Source organism: Moschus berezovskii, chromosome 7 (assembly GCF_049115385.1).
Source record: "Moschus berezovskii isolate FMDL1 chromosome 7, NW_MosBer_1.0, whole genome shotgun sequence".
In the NCBI taxonomy this organism is placed as follows: Eukaryota; Metazoa; Chordata; class Mammalia; order Artiodactyla; family Moschidae; genus Moschus; species Moschus berezovskii.
The window spans coordinates 6,702,822-6,727,959 of record NC_142466.1 but is presented as its reverse complement, the minus strand read 5'-3'; the positions used below and the strand labels follow the sequence as shown (position 1 = coordinate 6,727,959).

General features: G+C 46.4%; 1 protein-coding gene across 1 annotated transcript; it reads left to right on the top strand.

The window, feature by feature from the left end:
- HPF1 (histone PARylation factor 1) lies at positions 1-24,936 on the top strand. The gene is made up of 8 exons (XM_055428011.2): positions 1-126; positions 11,281-11,440; positions 13,462-13,651; positions 14,957-15,055; positions 20,455-20,605; positions 22,257-22,344; positions 23,661-23,833; positions 24,706-24,936. The coding sequence occupies exons 1-8, from the start codon at positions 79-81 to the stop codon at positions 24,835-24,837; spliced, it is 1,041 nt and encodes a 346-aa protein (XP_055283986.1). The 5' UTR covers positions 1-78; the 3' UTR covers positions 24,838-24,936.
- The last annotated feature ends 202 nt before the right edge of the window (positions 24,937-25,138 follow it).

Below are 25,138 nucleotides of genomic sequence, written 5' to 3'. Positions count from 1 at the left end.
TGGCCCTTGAACCGGAAGTGGTTGGCGGCGCGCGGGCTCTCGGCGGCAGTGGCTGGCGCCGCAGCCGCTCGCTGCAGGATGGTGGGCGGTGGCGCGAAGCGTAGACTGCGCGGAGAGGGGCCGCAGGTACCGCATGGAGGTCCGAGGGCGGCCGCGGCCCCGAGGGTCGCGCGGCGCGTTTGTCCCCGCTGGAGGGCAGGCGGCGCGCTGCGGTCGGGGCGGAGAGCGGCGCCGCGCCTCGCCTTTCCGGGTCCCACGGGGGCGGGCTGACAGCTCAAGGCCGGGTTACTGTCTCGGCGCCCAACCCGGGGGCCGCCACAGCCGGGGGCCCTCGGGGCAGGTTGGCGCGGTCTGACTTAGCCCACTCCCCCGACACCACACTCCCTGTCCCACTGGCCAGGTCGAGTGTAGGAGGCGCGCCTGCGCCCGCAGGATGGCGTGTGGGCCCCTCCCGGGGAGCCGTCCCCGAAGCGGGTGACTCGGGGGAGCCGGGTCGGGGCGCAGCGCGGAACTCCGCCCGGGGCGCTCACTCGGAGGGGCTGTCTGCTCAGGCTTTCCTGCTATCACGTGCGTGAGCAACTGCAAGGACAGGAAAGAGCCCGGCTGGAGAGAGTAAAGGAGGCTTCCAAAACTTCCTTCAGCCGCGCTGTCGGCTGCGGTGCAGGTGGCGGCGGGGTGGGGGTGAGACGGTGCCCGAGGGCCGAGTTCTGGGCGGCCTTTGCCCGCGTCCCGCTTTCTAGGAATACAAGGGTAAGTAAAGGATAAGGGCAGCCCTGAGGGGGGACAGGTACGACATAGTCCTGAACTTATTGAGAATTTGGGGATCCTGAACTAGCATGTGAACTCAGGCAGCGCTGAAACGCTCTTTCCTCCCTTTAACGGGGCAGTGAACTGCTATGACAGAGTGTTAGTGTTAGGAAAAAAGCGTTAGAAATGAAGAGGAGTCCACTGAGGCTACGCTTAACCTAATATAGGTAGCAGTTATGTATTCTGTGTTAGCACTGTTCTGTCTGTGTCTACAAATAATTTATTGTCACAGCCTTATGATATAGGTACTACATAGACGTTTTTTTGTAGCTGAGAAAATAGGGCACAGAGGTTAGATAACTCGCCCAAGGTGACAGAGCTGGAAATGGCAAGAGTCAAGAATCTCCCTGAGCAGCCTAACCAGTATGCAAAACTGCCTTTCATCGAGGTACATTTAAAGGCTCTTCTTTATAACATCTTAGATTTGCACCTGTCTTTGAAAGTCTAACCAGAGACTGTTACACAAACAGGAGGGAGGGTGGGTCAGGGCTTGATGAGTTCCTACTGTTGCCTATTTGCAGTTGGAGAGGCAGCATTCAGTGGTTGAGCACCCCCACCCGACCCCGGAGCTGGCCCACCTGGGGTTCAGTGCGGTTCTTCACTTTCTAGTTGGAGACCCAGGGCAAGTCACTTAACCTCGGTTTCCTCCTCTGTAGAGTGTAGCTGATAGTACCTATTAATAGCTCATGAGGTACTTCTGGGGATTAGAGGAGTTTCATCTATAGGCATTTAGGACAGTGGCAGGCCCTGTAGGAAGTGCATGCTGCTGCTGCTGCTGCTAAGTCGCTGCAGTTGTGTCCGACTCTGTGCGACCCCGTAGACGGCAGCCCATCAAGCTCCCCCATCCCTGGGATTCTCCAGGCAAGAACACTGGAGTGGGTTGCCATTGCCTTCTCCGAGTAAGTGCATAACAAGTACTTATCACAAACAGTGTTTATTATCATCTTTATTGCTGTTAGTTAGTATCACTGTTGGGGCCTCCCAGGTGGCGCTAGTGATAAAGAACCAGCCTGCCAATGCAGGATCTTCCTGGATCCGGAAGATCCCCTGGAGGAGGAAATGGCAAACCTCTCCAGTGCTCTTGCCTGGAGAATCCCACGGACAGAGGAGCTTGGCAGGATACAGTCCATGAGGTCGCAAAGAGTGGACACAACTGAAGCGACTTAGCGTACATGATAACACTATCAATTTTTTGATCCAATTTGAACAGCCTTTTTGTTCAGTTTAATTTTTTATGACCTGTGACACATTGTAATCTTTGGCATAATCCACTGTTATCCTTGGTCATGGCCCACTTTGACCTCATTTGTTTAGTTATAGAACAGATACCTGGGAAGCCATTGCCCAGCCCAGGCACTGAAAGGAGGACCACAGTTCTCCATCTTCACGGTCCTCACCTGTCCTTTCTGCCCAGCTCCTTCCTGTTGGCCCTATTCAGTGCAGCTACAATCCTCAACTGTTTTTTCCTTGTCTTCTTATTACGGCTTTATCATCCATGAGTTTATTATGCCTGTCTGAACAATATATTTTGAACTTCATAAAATGGCTGTCATGCTGTATATAATCTTCGGGGATTTTTTTCTTCATTTAATGTTGTTAACATTGATCCATATTGTGTGTGGCTGTTTCCTTTTCACTAAGTGTAATACTCCATTTTGAGCCCTCTGAACCCACCATCACAGAAAACTAACCAGTCTGATCACATGGATCACAACCATGTCTCAGTCAATGAAACTGTGAGCCATGCCATGTGGGGCCACCCAAAAGGTGGAGAGTTCTGACAAAACATGGTCCACTGGAGAAGGGAGTGGCAAACCACTTCAGTATTCTTGCCTTGAGAACACCATGAACTGTATGAAAAGGCAAAAAGACAGGACACTGAGAGATGAACTCCCCAGGTTGGTAAGTGCCCAATATGCTACTGGACATCAGTGGAGAAATAACTCCAGAAAGAATGAAGAGATGGAGCAAAGAAAAACAACACCCAGTTGTGGATGTGACTGGTGATGGAAGTCAAGTCCGATGCTGTAAAGAGCAATATTGCATAGGAACCTGGAATATTAGGTCCATGAATCAAGGCAAATTGGAAGTGGTCAAATAGGAGATGGCAAGAGTGAATGTTGACATTTTAGGAATCAGTGAACTGAAATGGACTAGAATGGGTGAATTTAACTCAGATGACCATTATATCTACTACTGTAGGTAAGAATCCCTTAGAAGAAATGGAGTGGCCATCATAGTCAACAAGAGTCTGAAATGCAGTTCTTGGATGCAGTTTCAAAAACGACAGAATGATCTCTGTTCATTTACAAGGCAAACCATTCAATATCACAGTAATCCAAATCTATGCCTCGACCAGTAATGCTGAAGAAGCTCAAGTTGAATGGTTCTATGAAGACCTACAAGACCTTCTAGAACTAATACCCAAAAAAGATGTCCTTTTCATTATAGGGGACTGGAATGCAAAAGTAGGAAGTCAAGAAACACCTGGAGTAACAGGCAAATTTGGCCTTGGAGTACTGAATGAAGCAGGGCAAAGGCTAATAGAGTTTTTCCAAGAAAACACACTGGTCATAGCAAACACCCTCTTCCAACAACACAAGAGAAAACTCTACATATGGATATCACCAGATGGTCAACTGAATCAGATTGATTATATTCTTTGCAGCCAAAGGTGGAGGAGTTCTATACAGTCAGCAAAAACAGGACCAGGAGCTGACTGTGGCTCAGATCATAAACTCCTTATTGCCAAATTCAGACTTAAATTGAAGAAAGTAGGGAAAACCACTAGACCATTCAGGTATGACCTAAATCAAACCCCTTACGATTATACAGTGGAAGTGAGAAGTAGATTCAAGGGTTTAGATCTGATAAAGTGCCTGATGAACTATGGATGGAGGTTCATTGACGTTGTACAGGAGGCAGAAATCAAGACCATCCCCAAGAAAAAGAAATGCAAAAAGGCAAAATGGTTGTCTGAGGAGGCCTTAAAAATAGCTGTGAAAAGAAGAGAAGCAAAAGGCAAAGAACAAAAGGTAAGTTATACCCCTTTGAATGCAGAGTTATAAAGAGTAGTAGGGAGAGATAAGAAAGCCTTCCTCAGTGATCAGTGCAAAGAAATAGAGGGAAACAATAATATCGGAGACTAGAGATCTCTTCAAGAAAATTAGAGATACCAAGGGAACATTTCATGCAAAGATGGGCTCAATGAAGGACAGAAATGGTAGGGACTTAAGTGTGAGAGCTGGACTGTGAAGAAAGCTGATCGCCGAAGAATTGATGTTTTTGAACTGTGGTGTTGGAGAAGACTCTTGAGAGTCCCTTGTACTGCAAGGAGATCCAACCAGTCCATTCTAAAGGAGATCAATCCTGGGTGTTCATTGGAAGGACTGATGCTAAAGCTGAAACTGCAATACTTTGCCCACCTCATGCGATGAGATGACTCACTGGAAAAGACTGATGCTGGGAAAGGTTGGGGGCGGGAGGAGAAGGGGACGACCAAGAATGAGATGGCTGGATGGCATCACCGACTCTGTGGACATGAGTTTGAGTGAACTCCGGGAGTTGGTGATGGCCTGGCGTGCTGTGATTCATGGGGTTGCGGAGAGTCGGACACAACTGAGCAACTGAACTGAACCGAAGCAGAAAATATTAAGAAGAGATGGCAAGAATACACAGAAGAAACTATACAAAAAAGATCTTCACAACCGAGATAAATCAGGATGGTATGATCACTTACCTAGAGCCAGACATCCTGGAATGTGAAGTCAAGTGGGCCTTAGAAAGCATCACTATGAACAAAGCTAGTGGAGGTGATGGAATTCCTGTTGAGCTCTTTCAAATCTTAAAAGATGATGCTGTGAAAGTGCTGCACTTGATATGCCAGCAAATTTGGAAAACTCAGCAATGGCTACAGAACTGGAAAAGTTCAGTCTTCATTCAAGTCTCAAAGAAAAGCAGTGCCAAAGAATGCTCAAACTACTGCACAATTGCACTCATCTCACACGCTAGTAAAGTAGTGCTCAAAATTCGCCAAGCCAGGCTTCAACAGTACATGAACGGTGAACTTCCAGATGTTGAAACTGGATTTAGAAAAGACAGAGGAACCAGAGATCTAATTGCCAACATCTGTTGAATCATCAAAAAAGCAAGATAATTCCAGAAAAACAGCTACTTCTGTTTTATTGACTATGCCAAAGGCTTTGAGTGTGTGGATCACAATAAACTGTGGAGAATTCTGAAAGAGATGGGAATACCAGACCCCCTGACCTGCCTGTTGAGAAACCTGTATGCAGGTCAGGAAGCAACAGTTAGAACTGGACACGGAACAACAGACTGGTTCCAAATAGGAAAATGAGTACGTCAAGGCTGTATATTGTTACTCTGCTTATTTAATTTATGTGCAGAGTACATCATGAGAAACGCTGGGCTGTATGAAGCACAAGCTGGAATCAGGATTGCTGGGAGAAATAGCAATAACCTCAGATACATAGATGACACCACCCTTACGGCAGAAAGTGAAGAACTAAAGATCCTCTTGATGAAAGTAAAAAAGGAGAGTGAGAAAGTTGGCTTAAAATGCAACATTCAGAAAACTAAGATCATGGCATCTGGTCCCATCACTTCATGACAAATAGATGTGGAAACAGTGAGAGACTGTATTTTTTGCAGCTACAAAATCACTGCAGATGGTGACTGCAGCCATGAAATTGAAAGACTCTTGCTCTGTGGAAGAAAAGTTATGACCAACCTAGACAGCATATTAAAAAGCAGAGACATTACTTTGCCAACAAAGGTCCATCTAGTCAAGGCTATGGTTTTTCCTGTGGTCATGTATGGATGTGAGAGTTGGACTATAAAGAAAGCTGAGTGCCAAAGAATTGATGCTTTTGAACTTAGTGTTGGAAAGGACTCTTGAGAGTCCCTTGCACAGCAAGGAGATCCAAGCAGTCAATCCTAAAGGAAATCAGTCCTGAGTATTCATTGAAAGGACTGATGCTGAAGCTGAAACTCCAGTTCTTTAGCCCTGAGGAGAAGAACTCACTCATTTCAAACGACCCTGTTGCTGGGAAAGATTGAAGGCAGGAGAAGAAGGGACAAAAGAGGATCAGATGGTTGGATGGCATCACCAACTAAATGGACGTGAGTTTGAGTAAACTCCAGGAGTTGGTGATGGACAGGGAGGCCTGGCATGCCGCAGTCCTTGGGGTCTCAAAGAGTTGTACACAACTGAGCGACTGAACTGAAAACCCCATTGTTTGAAAATCCTTTAACCATTCTCCTGTCAATAAGCATTTTCATTTGTCCTGTTTTTCACTCATAAAACAGTACCATCAGATACCTTTCTCTGTATATCATCTGGTTCATAAATGCACTTTGCAGACTTTAAATGATACCTAGTTAGAAGGTCATCTTGAGCCTGACGGAAGAATGTGAAAAACACCAGGTGAGGATTTCTCAGTCTTGGTTCTGTGGACATTTGAGCCAGTTAAGCATCTCTTAAAGGGCCTCTTCTGTGTTGTAGGACACTTAGCAGTGTCCCTGGCTTCCACCCACTAGAGTGGTAGTAGCACATGCTCCCTCCCAAATTTGTACAACCAGCAAGGTCTCCAGACACTGCCTAGTGTGTCCCCATGGAGGCAGGATGGCTCGGGTGGAACAACCCTGATGTAGATGGAAAGGAAGGACAGGAAGGAAAGTTCCTAGAAGGAACAGTACCTACCACTTCTCAGAGACTGAAGATGCATAACCTTCGACCAGGAATTTTATCTCTGCGGAAATGGGCCAGGTATCTAATAGGCATTGGAAAGCCTAGCCTACTTACAGAATGCACCTATATTGCAGAGATGCTGGAGGGAGTTTTATAACCAATCTGGCATTAAAGGACCTTTTCTGAAATAATTGTTTTAACTGTTTTAATTGTTTTAACCTCTCATATCCAGTTATATCTGACAATTTCCTTCTGGTATGATTGCTTAGTCTGTTTAAACAAGAGGCATGATGGCATCCTGTTTACCTAAACAAGGCAAAACCTGATCTTTTCTTTTTTCTTTATTTCATTTTTATTTTTTCTTGGGGTATAGCTGATTAACAACGTTGTGATAGTTTCAGGTGGACAGTGATGGGACTCAGCCACACATATACATGTATCCATCCTCCCTGCAAACTCCCCTCCTATCCAGGCTGTCATGTAACATTAAACAGAGTTCCCTGTGCTTTACAGTAGGTGCTTGTTGGTTATCCATTTTAAATGTAGCAGTGTGTTCATGTCCATCCCGAACTCTCCTACTATCCCTTCCCCTGCATCCTCCCCACCTCAGCCCCCCCACCCCACCCCCAACTATAAGTTCATTCTCTCAAGTCTGTTTTGTAAATAAGTTCATTTGTGTCATTTCTTTTTAGATTCCACATATAAGGGATGTCAAAGGATATTTCTCCTCTGACTTCAGTGTGACAATCTCTAGATCTATTTATGTTGCCACAAATGACATTATTTTATTCTTTTTAATGGTTAAGTAATACTCCATTATATATACACACCACATCCTTATCCATTCCTCTGCTGATGGACTTTCAGGTTGCCTCCATGTTTTGGCTGTTGTAAACAGTGCCTCAGTGAACATTGAGGTACATGGATCCTTTCAGATCTTGTTTTACTCTAGATATATGCCCAACAGTGGGATTTCTGCATCATATGCTAGCTCTATTTTAGTTTTTTTAAGGAATCTTTATACTGTTCTCCATGGTGGCTGTACCAGTGTATGTTCCCACCAACAGTGTAGGAGGGTTCCCTTCTCTCCACATTCTCTCCAGCATTTATTGTTCGTGGATTTTTTGAAGATAGCCATTTTGACTGGTGTGAGATGATACCTCATTGTAGTCTTGATTTGCATTTCTCTATTTAGCAAAGTTGAACATGTTTTCATGTGCCTTTTGGCCATCTGTCTGTCTTCTTTGGAGGAGTGTCTGTTAAATCTTCTGTCCATTTTTTGAATGGGTTGTTTGTTTTGATGTTGTTAAACCTCATGAAGTGTTTGTAAAATATGAAGACTAATCCATTATAGGTCATATTACATGCAAGTATTTTCTCCCAGTCAGTGGGTTGTCTTTTCATTTTTTTATTGTGTTCTTTGCTGTGCAAAAGCTTTTGAGTTTAAATAAGTCCCATTTGTTTATTTTTGTTTTTGTTTCCATTATTCTGGGAGACAAATAAAAAAAAATATGCTGCAGTTTATGTTTATAGTGGCTGGTCTCATACTTAGGTCTTTAATGTGTTTGGGTTTATTTTTGTGTGTGGTATTAAAGAATGATCTAATTTCATTTTCTCACAAGTAGCTGTCCAGTTTTACCAGCATCATTTGTTGAAGAGACTGCCTTTCCAACATTGTGTAGTATTGTCTCCTTTGTTGTAGGTTAATTGGCCATGGTTGCATGGGTTTATTTTTGGGTTTTCTATCCTGTCCCATTAATCTATATTTCTATTTTTGTGCCAGAGCCATACTGTTTTGGTGTCTGTAGCTTTGTAGTATAGTCTGAAGTCAGGGAGCCTGATTCCTCCAACTCTGTTTCTCTCTTTCAAGACTGCTTTAGCTATTTGGGGTCATTTATGTCTATCAGACTTTATTTTTTGGGGCTCCAAAATCACTGCGGATGCTGATTGCAGCCGTGATATTAAAAGACGCTTACTCCTTGGAAGGAAAGTTATGACCAACCTAGATAGTGTATTAAAAAGCAGAGACATTACTTTGCCAACAAAGGTCCGTCTAGTCAAGGCTATGGTTTTTCCCGTGGTCATGTATGGATGTGAGAGTTGGACTGTGAAGAAAGCTGATCGCCGAAGAATTGATGCTTTTGAACTGTGGTGCTGGAGAAGACTCTTGAGAGTCCCTTGGATTGCAAGGAGATCCAGCTGGTCCATTTTGGGGGAGATCAATCCTGGGTGTTCATTGGAAGGACTGATGCTAAAGCTGAAACTGCAATACTTTGGCCACCTCATGCGACGAGCTGACTCACTGGAAAAGACTCTGATGCTGGGAAGGATTGGGGGTGGGAGGAGAAGGGGACGACTGAGAATGAGATGGCTGGATGGCATCACCGACTCGATGGACATGAGTTGAGTGAATTCCAGGAGTTGGTGATGGACAGGGAGGCCTGGCGTGCTGTGATTCATGGGGTCGCAGAGAGTCGGACACGACTGAGCGACTGAACTGACCGAACTGAACTGTGTCTCCAAAGAAATTTTAAGATTTTTTGTTCTAGTTCTGTGAGAAATTGGTAACTTGATAGGGATTGCATTGAATCTGTAGATTGCTTTGTGTAATATTGTCATTTTGACAATATTGATTCTTCTAATCCACAATCATGGTATATCTCTCCATCTGTTTATATCTTCAGTTTATTTTGTTAGTGTCTTAACAGTTTCCACAGTATGGGTCTTTTGCCTCCTTGGGTAGGTTTATTACTAGGTATTTTATTCTTTTTTTATAGAATGATAAGTTTCTTGAATTTCTGATACTCTGTTGCTAGTGTACAGAAATGCAGCTGCAACTTCAGCAGGCGCATTGATGATCTCTGGTGGTTTTCTGGCAGCATCTTTAGGCTCTTCTGTGTGTACTGTCATGTCAGCTGCAGACAGGGACAGTTTAACGTCTTTTTCAGTTTGGATTCCTGTTCTTTCTTTCTCTTCTCTGATTGCTGTAGCTAGTACTTCCAAAACTATTGAATAAAAGTGGTGAGAGTGGACATCCTTGTGGGCATTCTTGTCCTGTTCCTGATCTTAGATGGATGCTTTCAGCTGTTCATCACTGAGCATGATGTTGGCTGTAGGTCTGTCATGTATGGTCTTTATTATGTTGAGGTGTGTTCCCTCTGAGCTCACTTTCTGTAGTGTCTTTATTGTAAACAGCTGAATTGAGTCAGAAGCTTTTTTCTACATCTGTTGAAATGATCATGTTTTTATTCTTCCATTTGTTAATATGGTGCATAACACTGATTTGCAAATAGTGAAAAAAACCTTTCTACCCTGGGATGAATCCCACTTGCTCATGGTGTATCATCCTTTTAATGTATTGTTGGGTTTGGTTTGCTAGTATTTTGTTGAAGCTTTTTGCATCTGTATTCATCAGTGATACTCACCTGTAACTGTCTTTTTTTGTGTGGTGTCTGTCTGGTTTTGGTCCAGGGCGATGGTGGCCTCATTGAGAGTGTTTTCAAGTGTTCCTTTTTCTACAGTATATGGCGACATAAACTTGGTGAACTTGATCTTGGAACTTGGAGAAGTGGAGGAGAAGGTCTTTGGAAGGGACTGCAGTCTCTCACAATGACAGTTGAATGGGCTGTCAGTAAATTATGAATTGTGTCTCAAGCTCACACTGGGGTTTCCCAAATGGCACAGCAGTAAAGAATCCATCTGCAATGCAGAAGATGCAGGTCTGATCCCTGGACTGGGAGGATCATTTCGAGTAGGAAATGGCAACCCACTCCAGTATTCTTGCCTGGAAAATATTGTGGACAGAGGAGCCTGGTGGGCTATAGTCTATTTGGTCCCAAAGAGTCGGACATGACTTAGCACAGCATGCACACCTGTGAAGGCATCTGGTCCTGGACTTTTGCTTGTTGGGAGTTTCTTAATAAGCATAGCGTCAACTTCAGAGCTCGTGATTGACCTATTCGTGTTTCCTGTTTCTTCCCGGTTCAGTTTTGGGAGACTGCATCTTCCTAAGACTTCGTCCGTCTCTTCCAGGTTGACCATTGTGTTGGTGTATCATTGCTGGTAGTCGTTTCACGATCCGTAGAGTTTCTGTGGTGTCCATTGTAACTTCTTCTTTTTCATTTCTCACTATATTAATTTGAGTCCTCTCCCTTTTTTCCGTGATGAGTCTGGCTAAAGGCTTATCAATGTTGTTTACCTTTTCAAAGAACCAGCTTTTAGTTTTGTTGGTCTTTGCTGTTCTTTCTGTTTGTCTCTGTTTCCTTTATTTCTGCTCTGGTCTCTGATTTCTTCCCTTATACTAACTTTAGGTTTTGTTCTTCTTTCTCTAGTTGCTTTAGGAGTAAGATTAAGTTGTTTATTTGAGATTTTTCTTGTTTCTTGAGGTAAGATTCTATTGCCATAAACTTCCCTCTTAAAACTGCTTTTGCTGCATCCCATACAGCCCTGCCCTTTTCTTATTCCTCGTTTCCCGCTCTTTACCTTTTTTGTGTACATTTTGTTTTGGTTTGTTTCCAGTATCTTAGAGAGATGTGTTTAGATATTTGTTGTGTGTGCCCCTCCTGACACGAATATATTATAAATTGTTCTTTTTTTCCTTGCTCAAAAGAATCTCCAGATTTTACTCAAACACCATATATAGAGTTTTAAAGAAAATGCATGTATCTCACAGCGTTGGGTGAATAAGATGAGCGATATCGTTAAACAGTCCATATTGCTGAAATTACTTTTAGAGAAACTAAGTTTTGTGTGCTGATTTTCAGTGTGAAAAACCGGCCGATGTGAAGAAGAGTAAGTCCTGTGAAGCTGACGTGCCCAGTGACCTTAGAAAAGAGGTGGAAAACCATTACAGGCTTCCTCTGCCTGAAGATTTCTACCACTTCTGGAGGTTCTGCGAAGGCCTTGACCCTGAACAGCCAGCTGGTGAGTGCTCCAGAACCTTCCTCCTGCTGCTGCCAGTGGAAAAGGCAGTAGGAAGCTGGCCTCAGGATCTAAACAGTTCACAGAAAAGCAGCTTCCCCGAAGAGGTGTGAAATCAGAGAAGCAGAAGGTAATGGTGTCACTGTGGCCTGTGACACTCGCAGAGGCGCATCACCCCGCAGTGTGCTCTGATGAGCAGCTGGGGCAAGGCGGGCGCGCACTCTGACCGTGAGCGTGACTTGGCAGCTGCTTCTCGGAGCCTGTTGTACACATGCAGTGAACCCAAACCTGTGTTCAACAACAGTGAAACAAGTAGAGAACGGCGCATGTGCTCACAGTCACACACCTGTTCAGTGGGCTGTATATATGGTTTCAGAAGAATCGGCAGATTTGTAGGCAGTAATGAAGCATCATGCCTGGAATGCTTTAACTGAAAAAAGAGACCGTGTATAGCTTTTGCTGCATTAGTATTACATCAGGAACACACACAGCCACACACACAGACACACACCACACACAGACATAGAGGCACAGCGTGCACACAGACACAAGCACACATCCCTGTGTACTGTCTTTGAGGGCACACTGTCCCAAGAAGGTACATCAAAAACGGGTAACATTGCAGCAGGTGCCTTTCCTTGTCACCCTTTTGTACTGACGCAGTGTCCTCGTGCGCTGTGGGAAGCACTCCCTAGACCGCAGACAGGAACGCAGAGCGGGAGAGAGCTGGGCTTGGGCCGCGTCATCCACTCACTGTGACCGTGCGGCAGCAGCCTGTCTGCAGATACTCACAGACGTGTGCAAGCGTGTCAGCAGAGATGGTCACTGAAGCAGTGTTCAGAATGAAACGTAACAAACAGTAAATGCCTATCAATAGAGTAGACATCCTCTTTCTTTAAAGAAACATTTAATAGCCTGCGAAACTATTCAGAGAATTTAAGTGAGAACTGGGTGAAGAACTAAAAAGCAGAGTGCAAACAGCACGATCTCCCGTTATAGCTCTACCTCATATCTGTTCGTGGAGGGGGTGTTATTTTCCCCTCCAAGTCAACTGTCTCCATGCCCTTCTTCTCACTGTTGGCCCTTCCAAGAGTTCTCCTGCCGCGGCATCCTGGGCCCCAGTCCTGCTCTGCAGGAAGCAGAGGGGCCTGTCTGTCATAAGCGTGCACACCTGGCGATTCTGATCAGTGACTGGAGAAGGAAGTGGATTCAGCCTGGGTTAGGGTGAGCCAGACGGAGCGCCCAGGAGGCCAGGAATCGAGACTGCTCAGTAGTTGAGGTGGGGGAGGGAGGAAGTACTTTAATTAAACACATTTGTAGTTAAATTACTTGTCCTCACGGGCTAGCCCTCTTGCCTCTCCCTTGGCCTACTGCTACTGCTTGCTGCTGCTAAGTCACTTCAGTCGTGTCCGACTCTGTGTGACCCCATAGACAGCATCTCACCAGGCTCCCCCATCCCTGGGATTCTCCAGGCAAGAACACTGGAGTGGGTTGCCATTTCCTTCTCCAGTGTGTGAAAGTGAATACTGAAAGTGAAGTCGCTCAGTCATGTCTGACTCCTAGCGACCCCACAGACTGAAGCCTACCAGGCTCCTCCATCCATGGGATTTTCCAGGCGAGAGTACTGGAGTGGCTTGCCATTGCCTTCTCCACTCCCTTGGTCTGGGTGTGCTCAAATATTTGAGGCAACAGCTGCACTCCATAGTAATGAGACAAGCTAAACGTCTTCAGCTCTAATAGGCCCCCAGGAACAAAGAACTGTCCTGTTTGGGCCAAAGTCAGAAACAGCGGGAGTGTTTGAAATGTCCTCTGTGGTAAAGTTACGAGGAAATGCTAAATGTAGGGGCCACGTCTTCATTGCTCTGATTTCTTTTCCATAGAGTGTTTACAGCAGACATCTTCACGTGACTGAAGACTTTTCTTTTACTTTAGAAGCTCTTTATAAAGACAGTTGCTTAGAAATATTTTTCTGAATGAAAGGTACTATTTTCTGCTTCTTCTAAGTAAACTTGTTTAATTTATAGATTCACTATCTGCAAGCCTTGGACTTCGATTAGTGGGTCCTTACGATATCCTTGCCGGAAAACATAAAATAAAGAAAAAATCAGCAAGCTTGAATTTTAATCTTCACTGGAGATTTTACTATGATCCTCCTGAGTTCCAGACCATTATTATTGGAGACAGTAAAACTCAATTCCACATGGGGTATTTCAGGTAAGGGTCATTTCTTCTAAAATACAGCTTTGTCATTGTTTAGTCACTAAGTCGTATCTGAGTCTTTGTGACTTCGTGGACTGTAACCTGCCAGGCCCCTCTGTCCATGGATTGTCCAGGCAAGAATACTGGAGTGGGTTGCCATGCCCTCCTCCAGGGGATCGTCCCCATCCAGGGATTGAACTTGAGTCACCTGCATTGGCAGGCGGGTTCTTTAGCACTGAGCCACAAGGGGAGCCCTTACTTCTCCTAAAATACAGCTACTGCCCCTTTTATGAGTGCAAGCAGACATTCACTGGCCTCCCCAAGGTGAAGGGCATGTACCCTCTGTTGGTGGGTACGTGGGCTGTCTGCTGTTCTAACCTACTGACCTACCCTGGAATGGATGGACTTGTTAGGCCAGCCTCATCAGTTTTTCTGCTGTGCTTACAAACTTTTTTTCTTTTGGGTTCAGAAGAGCTCTTTTTTTGCCCAGGGAAGGTAATTCAGAGCGGCTGCTGTGACTGCAGTTAGCCGTGTGCTTCTGGGGCCACGGCACTGAGAATGGCTTTGGAGCAGACTGGCCCTCTTGCTTCTTGTCTGGGTGGCCCTGCACCAGCCCTCAGTGCCTGTGACTTTCTGTGACTCAGGTTCACTCCACACACCTGACAGGAATATCTGGGGGGTAAATGGATACGTGCAAGATGCTCAAACTTTGAGAACTAGAGCTGGTGGGGGCGAGGATCCCTTGCCCACTTGAGAGATGCTGTCGTCGATGGCGGGGTGAGGGACAGAACGTGGAGGGAGTGTAGGGGTGCTGTGGGCACACAGGGCTGGGAGTCGGGCCCTGATCTGCTGGCCTCCCGCTGCCTGCCCAGGACCTTAGCTGAGTCACCTGGTCTCTCGTTTCCTCAGTCATACAGTAAAAGGACTTGGTTGTCTGTATGCTTCCAGTCCTTTCACCGCAAATATTCTGTGATCCTCCTGTCTCGTTTCTTTTTGCTTCTCCACCTTCTTTCTTTTTCACAGACTGTAAAGCTGGGGTGGGATGATTGTATGTAATTTCACCTCCTTTTGACAAGCTTTATTCCCCCTTTCTTTGTGTTTAGGTGTAAAAGTAACTAGGTTCTAAGAATCTTAATTTTAGGTTCTGTTATATAAATGAGATTTGTTGTGGATATTCCTAAGAAGCCTAGAATTTAAACCTAGCAAATTCATTAGCAATTTTTTAAAAGACATGCAGATATAAATTCTTATTTTCAATTAAAAGCCTCCCTTCTGATAAGTTATGGGCAGCTAAATTTTTACTACCTTTCGTTTAAACAGGGATTCTCCTGATGAACTTCCTGTATTTGTCGGTACAAACGAAGCAAAGAAAAATTGTATAATTGTTCAAAGTGGAGATAATGTGTTTGCTGCAGTCAAGTAAGAAAATATTTCACTACCTCTCCTATTGATAATATTTGTTTACAATTTTTATACCTCATCAGTCTGTCTCTGATGGGAATTAGATTTAAAAAAAATTTTTTAGAGCATTTCCATGAATTTTGCAGACTGCCCTTGCATACACGCTTCATCTTTTCACCAAACAATAGACTCTTTTCTGACTACTTATTTAATGAAAATATTACTTAAACTTGACCTTATTTGTCCCATGAAGATCACAGGATTTTTAGGCATCTGACTTTAAACACAGTCATGGCGAGCTCCGTCTGAGAAACTGCATTACGTGGAATGTGATTCACACAGGAGGTTGAGTCTCATGAAGCAGGCAGTCTGCACATCCTGGGGGCAGGATGGGAGTGAGGGGCCAGTGGCGGGGTGTTGCTGACTCAGCTCAGTGGTGGGTGGTCTCTGACCCCCAGGGAAGAGCTGGGGAGTGGGACTCCAGGACCACATTGTCTGGCAGGATCTGGGCTAGTGAGAGGGAGCCCCTTGCCCACCGTCCCCGACACTGGGGACAGGGGACAGGACGGTCATGTGCCTCTGCGAGCCAGTGGGGCTGGATCCGGCCTCCATGCTCTGATATGAGGGCCTCATCTTCAGTGTGGGGGGGGGGTGTGGGGGTCGGGCGGCACGAGCTGAAGCACAGGGTGGGCATGGCAGGGCACCTTGCTCTGTCCTGGGCAGCTGCAGGCCCTGTCCGCAGCAGCTGTGCAGTGGACTGTAACAAAATGAAGAAGGCATCTGACTCGCCTTAAATATAAGCAGGTCATGTTTGTGTGATGTCTTTTAATCACCTGCTTTTAAAGAGACTGATTCCCTGTGCTTGTATGGCACAGGTTTGCAGTAAAGAGAACTCGGACTCAGTCTGCCGGTGCCCCTGCAGGGCCCCCGTATGTGCAGACCGCTGTGTCCGAAGGGTGGAGGGGCCCCGACAGGCTCCTTCTCTCCTGTAGCTCTGACGTTACAGAAGATGTGGCTTGCTCTGCATATTTTATATTCTTCACACCCTTCGGATTTATTGTTGCGTTTAAACTGGCATCACCTTTATTGCAAACGGTTGTTGTTTATTTCCTTGTCCGTCTCCTGCGCTGATGTGTGAGTTCATGAGAGAGAGGCTTTTTCCTGTGCACGGCACCTGCTCTGTGCTGGATGCTCTGTGAGTCAGGCATTCACTCCACGAACTCTGACAGCAGAACCACCACGTTTCCTTCAGTCTTACTGGTCTTATTAAAAGAAAAGTTCAGTCGTTATCTAAAATAATACAAGATTGTTCTGGCATTATTTAGCTTATCGGAGAACACAGAAGAAAGAAAACAAAAATACATTGGTGATAAATTTACAATTTAGGTGAAGACCAGCAAAGATTTGAGTAGCTAATGTTATTCAAAAAATGTTTTGTACTTCGGTAATTTATATCAAGCGTATGTTTGATAAAGTATTGTAATACTTTTATAGGTTATAATGCTTTTCATGTATTATAGATTATAATACTTAATGTATATTTAGTATAATTTTTGAGACTAATAATTTGTATATCAGCCTGAGTAAGGTGTTTTCAGGCAGACCATTTGTTAAAAACTATTTATGCGCAGGGAAACTAGTTTTCTTTGTGTAAGATTTAATAGTAGCCCAAGAAAATGCAAATTCAGCTAAAAAGGTGAGTACCAGTTACAGAGCGGGAACACCCAGAGGTCTTTACGGTGTAAGAAACCTTTCTGCTCTGTGTTAACTGGTAAAATGTTTATGGAGAGCAGTTGGAATACGGCTGTTTATATATTGTTTCAAAGATTTCTTCACAGATAATGAAGGTTGCCAGGTACTGTACTGCACCTTAAATTAGCAGTTCCATTCATAGCTCCTTATCTGAAGAAGTTTTGGGTTCATACACAGACATCTGTGTATATTTCAGGTTATTTATCAGAAAGAAAAGTTGGGGAAATGCACATTTCCAGCAAACAGCAGTAGTAGGTAAGCAAACAGACTGTCCACGCAGTGTAGCTCCGGGATATTGACCCTTCCGTTTAGGAAGGTGTGGACACTGCATGAGGAAGCCACGCGTGTGTGTGGGATGGTATGGAAAGGCCCCGCTTCACATCCTGGAGCACACAGAAGTCTGCGTAGACTGCAGGTTTTAAAGCACGTGTCTTTATAAAACAAAATTAGAAGTTATCTTCTTTATTCTGTTCTTTCTTTTCCCTGAAATAACTGTGGCAGTAGTCTGGACCTCACATACCTGCTGAAAGGTCTCCGCGACCATGAGGTACACAGGCTGCTCTGGGCACTGCTGCTGAGTTAATGGTTTGAGGCCCGCACATGGGAGCTTCACCTCAGCTGCTGCTCCTCAGCTCCTCCAGAGCAGGACTCGGGAACATTTTTTAAAACTACCTGTTACAATCTCAGTGGACATTTAATGGGCGCATACTTCGATCGCCCGAAGACCGTTTAAAACATTACTGTAAATACAGCCAGAGTGTCAGGTCTCGGGCCGCGTTACGCTGTTAAACGTGCTGTCCTCTCCCCGCGCCGCCCCGCCTTGCTGCCCTGTGTCGTGCGGACTTACTCGTAGAGGCCGCGACTTTTCAGGCAGTGGCGCTGAGTAGAGACCTTGAAGCTGGGAACCCGGGGTTCTGACGCGGAGCGCTAACTGAAGGCGGCTCTCAGACAGCGGGGTGTGGCGGCTACGCGCCGACTCAGAGGCCGTGGGGGCGGCCTGCGCGCTGCGGGTGCGCTCAGCTCTCGGCGGGCGGGCAGCAGCGAGCCTCAGCGCGGCCGGGCTGCTGGCAGAGCTGGAAGCACGAGTCAGGCTGCGGCTGGGCGCGGACGGTTCGTCTCGGAGCGGCCCTGGGGGACCAAGTGCTGAGCCCAGCTGTTTGCACTCCCACTGGAGAGCGGGGCCGGCAGACAACCGCGTGTCCGACCTGAGTGTTCGCGAGACGTTTGCTCAGACGAACTGATGAAGGCAGTTGAGTGTCTGCTGTCAGTTCTACAAATTCCAGATTTGAAAAGCGCAGATGGAATTGGGGGCAGCGGCAGCCGCTCCCTCCCTGACGGCTGCGCTGCGGTGGCGGCGGTGCGCACCCTGTGCCGGGGCGGCGCGCGCCACTCTGGGGACGCGCTCTGTAGCCTAGTGAACTGGCCTTTCCCTCACGGGCGCCGCAGGAGTCCCTCGAAGGCCAGCTCACTCGCGGCTCATGGAGCAGCACAGGACGTTCTGGCTCTTCCCGCAGGCACGTCTCCGCTGCGAGCAGCACGAGCGGTGTCTTTGCGCAGGCTTGCGGCTGAGGCGGAGCTGAGCGAGCAGGAGCAGGGGTGGCCCCGCCGGCAGCAGGGCCGCCGTAGGGGTGGGCCCTGTCCTCGGAGAGGCCCTCCCGCTGGAAAGGCCGCGAGGGGCGGCGCCCCGGGCCTGCGGCCGCAGCGTGTCCTGTGTGGTCGTGTCGGCAGGCAGACCTGACTCACGGCTGCTGAGGCGAGACGAGGTTTGCTGGGACTGTGCTGTAATTAGGCGACGCTGATCCTGGTGGTCTCGGCTTCTGTGGCGCTTTAAGCAGCGCACACTCATTCTCTCAGCTTGGGTATGGTGTGGTCCTCTGCCTCAGCTTCCTGATCTGTAAAATGGGGACGAGAACAGTGCCTGGCGTCAGTGCTGGGCAGGAGCGGCTTCCTCCCGCAAGCCTGGCAGTGGCTGCAGGAAGGGGGCTGACGTGTTCGGCTGGGCCGATTCCAGCTTGCTCTTGCACTGTTGACTTTCTGCTATAGTGATAGAAGTCGTCTTTTTTAAAAATTACTGGCGTACAGTTGGTTTACAGTGTTTAGTTTCTGCTGTACAGCACGTGAATCAGTTGCACATATATCCCGTTTAGATTCTTTTCCCATGTAGCTCATTACAGGCTATTGTGTAGAGACCCCCGTGCTGTATACAGTAGGTCCTTATTAGTTATCTGTTTTATACAGTGTGTGTGTCAGTCCCAATCTCCCAATTTATCCCTTACTTCCTGGTAACCGTAAGTTTGTTTTCTGCATCTGTAACTGTCTTTGTTTTGTAGATAAATTCAATTTGTATCCTATTTTTTAGATTCCACATATAAATGGTATCATGTTTCTCTTCCTCACTCCACTCAGGATGATAGTCTCTGGGCTCCTCCACGCTGCAAAGTTGGCGTTCTTTTGTGCTTTTATTGCTGAATACTAGTCCACTATATCAGAGAAGGCAATGGCACCCCACTCTAGTGTTCTTGCCTGGAGAATCCCAGGGATGGGGGAGCCTGGTGGGCTGCCGTCTGTAGGGTCACACAGAGTCGGACACGACTGAAGTGACTTAGCAGCAGCAGCAGTCCATTGTATATGCACCACATCCTCTTCATCCACTCCTCTGTTGATGGGCATCTAGGCTGCTTCCCTGTCCTGGCTGTTGTGAATAGTGTGCAGTGAACACTGGGGTGCACAGACATGTCTTTCTAGATTATACTTTTCCCAGGTGTAAGCTCAGGAGTGCGATTGCTATATCATACAGTAGCTCTGTTTTTAGTTTTCTGAGGGCCCTCCATACTGTTCCCCATAGTGGCTGCAACCAATTTACATTCCCACCAACAGTGTAGAAGGGTTGCCTTATCTCCACACCCTCTCCTGCATTCTTAACATAAAAGTATTTCCATAACTGGCAATAATGTACTATTTCACATACCTTTCAAATTTATTTTGTGTACTTTGCTGGCGATCTGGTAATTAAGACTCTGTGCTTCCACTCTTGGGGGGGCACGACTCCAATCCCCTGCGGGGGAACTAAGATTCCCACAAGCCTTACCATGCAACCAAAAAAATAAATAAAAAGTGAATAAAATAGTTACTTAAAAAATGTTATTTTGAATTGTGCTTTTGTATTAGCTTATAAAATAGTTTTGCTTTTCTTTACATTTTAAAAATTTCTTAACACAGATTTGAAGGCAATATTTAAAAGAATTTGCTGATGTCTAAGTATTATAAAGGTTCTCTGGTTCTGCCCGAGTGGAAAATCCTATTTTGGAGTCTCCACATTCTTTCCTTCTGTTACATCAGACTGCTGCAAGGTTGTATGTCAGGTCCTGGCATCAAGTGATGCGACATAAACTTGGCTTAACCTCACTTTTTAGATACCTTATGTCTTGGTTGTAGACATCACAGGGATAAACAGATCTTGTTTGCTGTTTCTGTGACTGGCAGCTATTAATACTGCTTTTGTCTGTTAGGGCTTTGCAAGAGCGTTGGTGGTTACTCTGCCATCTATTTCTTGGGGTTTGATGTCTACCTTGGCTCCCCTCAACTTCCCAGGGTCGGTGCACTTAGTACAGTAGCGTACATGAACCAGGGCTACGCACTAATGAGGGCTTTCACTTCTTTTTCAGGTTATTTTTGATGAAGAAACTTAAAGAAGCAACAGATAAGAAGGAAACTAGTCTCTTGAAAACCATAGATGAGAAACTCACAGAAGCAGCCAGAGAACTGGGGCTCTCCCTGGAGCAGAGAACTGTGAGGATGAAGCAGAGAGACAAGAAAGTATGAGTCCCTTCTGTCAGTCTGCTGTTTCAGGGTTGGGGCCGCGGGAGCGGCTGCCCCCTGCTGGCCCGCTCACCTGCCTCTCCTCCCCTCCCTGCCGCCCGCAGGGCTGGCTCCAGGGTGGTTCGGGGGCTGCACTGGAAGAGTCCTGCAGGTTTGGTGGGCACGGGACGGGGCCCCCTCGCTGTGGTTGCAGAGCTCAGGCCAGGCCGGCCCGGTCTCTCTCTAGTCTTGATTACCAGTCGCTCTTCTTATATTAGAAGAGCGCCTTTGTACCTCACGCTTGCTTATATTTCTTAATAGCTAAGGTTGGTTGATTTCATGCCAGGTGATTTTGGGAAGATTTGTAAAGGTCTCCCTTACGGCTTTATAGTCAGCCCTGAGGGTAGTTGGCATATGGGCGATGTTGGTACGGAGCTGTGTACTGAGGCTTGTGAATTCTTCCAGGAAATGGTGTTAGGAGTCTTCTCTCCTTGCTTTATTGAGCCCACCAGCCTTCCTTTTGCGCCTGCTGTGTGAGTGGAGTTTCATAAACAGCAAATACCTCTGAGTTTGGGATCCTTTGGGTTTTTCATTTGTACCTGCCTGAGTAACTTAACAGAGAAGCTGAAAGAATTCTGCTTTGGGGCAAATGAGAATTCTCTGAGTCTGTCCTGATAACCCCTGGGGAGGAGGGACATTTATTACTGGAGTCTGGACACCCAGTCTCCTCCAGCCTCTGAGCAGTGTCTCCTGCATATGGCTGCTTCATCTGCGCTGCTGCTGCTGCTGCTGCTAAGTCACTTCAGTCGTGTCCGACTGTGAGACCCCATAGACGGAAGCCCACCATTCTCAGCCAAATGACGTACTAGTCAACCCTGAATAAGCTAGTACTGGTAGCTAAGTACTTTAGCTTAGTTATTGAAAATCCTACTCCACTTCCTTTTCTGATCCTGACTCAGAAGGTAAGTTGTAGTCACTGAATTTCTGTCTTATCAGCTCTTTTAGTCCTTGAGGTCAGGAAGTAGTTTCTAAAAATGTCCATGGAATGAAACTCCCTGCATAGGGCATTTCCAGCTGCTCTAGGATTTCATGTTGCTGTTTCACCTCTCCAGTTTTCACCAGGGGCCTTTTCCCACCTTAGAGTGAGGGGAGGGGCGCATGTCTTACCCGATTGTGACATAGCCTGGTAAACACATAAATTAAAAAAAAGCCGTTAGAACCATGATTTCAACCATGGTGATAGTGGTTGTGTCATTTGCCTCCATAAAGGGCGCCCCAAAACTAGAAGCTGCCCGACTTAAGGGAAGTTTGCTGGCAAGTCTGAATGCTCCTGGTGAGACAGGGACCTGTGTTTCAGAGACGGGCAGTTCTGGCCACATCCCCTCCCCCTCTGCCTCTGTGGTGGGGCACATGGGGATGACGTCCGTATGCTGGCAGTTAGTAAAAGCCATTCATTCCACTGCTCTGTAATTACTTCAAGTACTTGACTTCTACCTGATTTTAAAGGAAAGAAATAATAGTAACCTTTTGCCCTGGGGTCCAAATTTACTGAAATAAAAGGCACAAAGTGTATTTTGGCAGAAGCCTTAAGGGTTTGTGTATGAGCTTTATTTGCCCCCACTTTGTTGTGTTTGTCTATTTTCCACGTTATTTTTGTGTTTTATTTAAGGTGGTGACAAAGACCTTTCATGGGGCAGGCTTGGTTGTCCCAGTGGATAAAAATGATGTTGGATACAGAGAGCTCCCTGAAACAGACGGTAGGGTATTTATGTGGCCATGAGCATGTGTTAATGTGTGGGGGGAGTTTCCTTGTGTTGAGTAGGTGGATACAGTTCCCCACCCCACCTGCAATGATGAAGGCTCAGGCTCTGGGGTCAGGGAGGCTTGAACTGAAGCTGGGTTTGCAGCTGTGTGCCCTTAACCAGTTGTATAACTTTATTAAACCATGTCTTCTGTCTGTCACATAGTGAGTGGCAGTGAGTACCGTCCATAGGGGTGTCTGGGAGTAACCCAGTACGTAAGGTGCTTAATATTAATGCACTGCTTGCCTAACAGCGCTTGGAACAGTGTTTTTACAAGTTTAAATACGAGCCTATGGTCTAGGTGACTGTTTCTACTATTTCACAACCTTTGACATTACAGTCAACTTAGACTACAGTAGTTACTGAAACAGCATGTGTTTGTGGACAGTTTTCCATCTGAATGTAGGTTTTTGTAGCTTTTAGAAGCCCATCCTGAGTTACTTCTTCTGTAAGTATAAGCACTCTTTCCAAATGGACTTTTCATACACAAAATCTAATTGCTGCTTTGTTGAAAAGGAGAATAGACTCTCTCTTGAGCTCTCTGCCTGTCCCCTGCCCTTCCCCTTTCCTTTTCTCCTGGGAACACCCCTTCATCTGGCTCCCTTGGGAGGGGAGGGGTGGGGGTGCAAACAAGAGGACATCGAGCTCAGAAATGTTAAAGCACTGTTTTTTCTAATGTGGATAAATGTTAAGCAGTTTTCTCTATTTTATCTCAAACTGCATTTGTGCTGTGGCTCCACACCCCCACATTGGTAAAGGAATTGGTAAAGGTTTAATTCCGCAGTGATTTGTCTCTTGTATTTCTGTACTGCTTTTTAAAAGTAAGTTAGACAAAGGCAAAAAAGAGCAAATTTTTCTATTAGGAATTTTTTTTTTAATCCAGCTTCTGCTGTGGATGAGCCCAGAGGTGGACTCTGTGTATGGTCGGTCTCCATACTGTTTTTGATTGTTTTCAACCATTTAAAAAGGAAAACACATTCTTATCTTGAGGACAGTTAAACACAGGTGGGCCAGGCTCGGCCATGGTCTGTGCACCCTGGACTAGCCCAGGGAAAATCTCTGGAAGCTGGTGTGACTCCTGGTTGTAGTTAGACTCATGGTGAAACCATCACACTTTGCTGGAACAAGAAATGGTTTTTGTTACGATTCGAGCATAAAAATGGCTTAAGTAAAACGATTGGTGTGAGTTACATACAGCACCAAGGCAGGACGCCCCCAGGGACGGTGTCACGGGGAGGCATGGGCATCACGCTGCGGCCCTGTTCTCTCAGCCAGCCTCAGGAGAATCTGCAGGACAATCGTGGAGGCCCCAAGCGACGCTGACAGACTCCAGGCCTTTGCCCCCATCCAGGAGATGATGACCTACGTGCAGTTTGCTAATGATGAGTGTGACTATGGGATGGGGCTGGAGCTGGGCCTGGACCTCTTCTGCTATGGCTCCCACGTGAGTGAGCACCCCCCGACACACACACGCACTGCTGCTTGTTTCTGTCCCTGAGTTCCAGCACGGGTGGGTTATGGACTTGGCTGGAATTTCAAAATGAACTTTTTGAAATGCTTTTAAGTGGATTCTTAAAAGATTCTTGAGTTCTAAGACTATTTCTTACTTGAGGTTCATCTTATGTTCTGGCAAAAGTGAATGACCGAGACTCTTTTGCCTTCAGGTATATGTTAACATGGGGCTTCCCAGGCGGCTCGGTGGTAAAGAAACCCGCCTGCCAGTGCAGGGAAGCAGGTTCAATGAGAAGGAAATGGCAAACCACTCCAGTGTTCTTGCCTGGTGGATCCCATGAACAGAGGAGCCTGGCGTGCTGCAGTCCTCAAAAGAGTTGAACATGACTTAGCAACTCATGAACAAATGTTAAAGTGACCTATAGCTACATATACAGCTTAAGTGTGACACATACACCTTCTTGGGCTCCATCTCATTCTCTACAGGGCATCTGTTCTGTGCTAGATGAAGAGTAAATGCTGTTTGGAAATACGCTTTAAAATCTTTAAAATTTAGTGGCGATGTTTTATCATTAACACCTCCTCATTAAACAGGAGAAAGCCACTTACAGTTCCAGCAGTGGTTACTTCAGCTCTAGTTGTTTCAAGGTCAGGGAGGCAGGTGATACGGTGACTTCTGGGTGGTCACCTGCCTCAAGTGCTGTCTTCCCAGCCATGGAGTGTGGGGAGCGCACCCTGACCCTCTGTCCTGCTTGTGGCCAAAGCCCCTGGAGACCACTGAAGGGTCTGCATTTGGGACGTGGACTCTGTTAAACAAGTGCCTGTTGTACTCTCTGGCTAATGTCACCTTCTTTGGTTTTTCAGTATTTTCATAAAGTTGCTGGCCAGCTTTTACCTCTGGCGTATAATCTGCTGAAGAGGAATCTCTTTGCGGAAACTGTTGAAGCTCACCTGGCACACAGGAGCCAGGAGGATGTGGACCAGCTCGCGGCGTGAGCGGGGCTGCCTCCCTGGCGTACAGGGCTGCGGAGCTCTAGTGTGAGACACATTCTTCTGTTTTTAAGGACCACAGGAAATAAATGGATGGCAACTCTACTTTTCTAAAGCTCTGGCCTGCTTTTCTTTCACAGGCAGTTGGGTCACCTACACGGTGATGCCCACCTCGCCTGCGGAAGAGGGGTTTCAGCCCCACTGTCCCCTCTAACAGCAGGCCATGCCCAGCGCCTGTGGATGAGCCTGGAGGAGTTGGGTCCCTAGACTAGGGGTTAACACGAGCTGCAGCCACAAGGATGGGGCC

What these genes read in the sequence shown, in the direction of transcription:
- HPF1 (XM_055428011.2), top strand. Translation starts at nt 79, where the DNA reads ATGGTGGGCGGTGGCGCGAAGCGTAGACTGCGCGGAGAGGGGCCGCAG. An exon ending in TGACCCTGAACAGCCAGCTG is followed by an intron (nt 11,441 to 13,461) that starts GTGAGTGCTCCA and finishes TTTAATTTATAG; the next exon opens with ATTCACTATCTGCAAGCCTT. An exon ending in AGAGCTCCCTGAAACAGACG is followed by an intron (nt 22,345 to 23,660) that starts GTAGGGTATTTA and finishes CTGTTCTCTCAG; the next exon opens with CCAGCCTCAGGAGAATCTGC.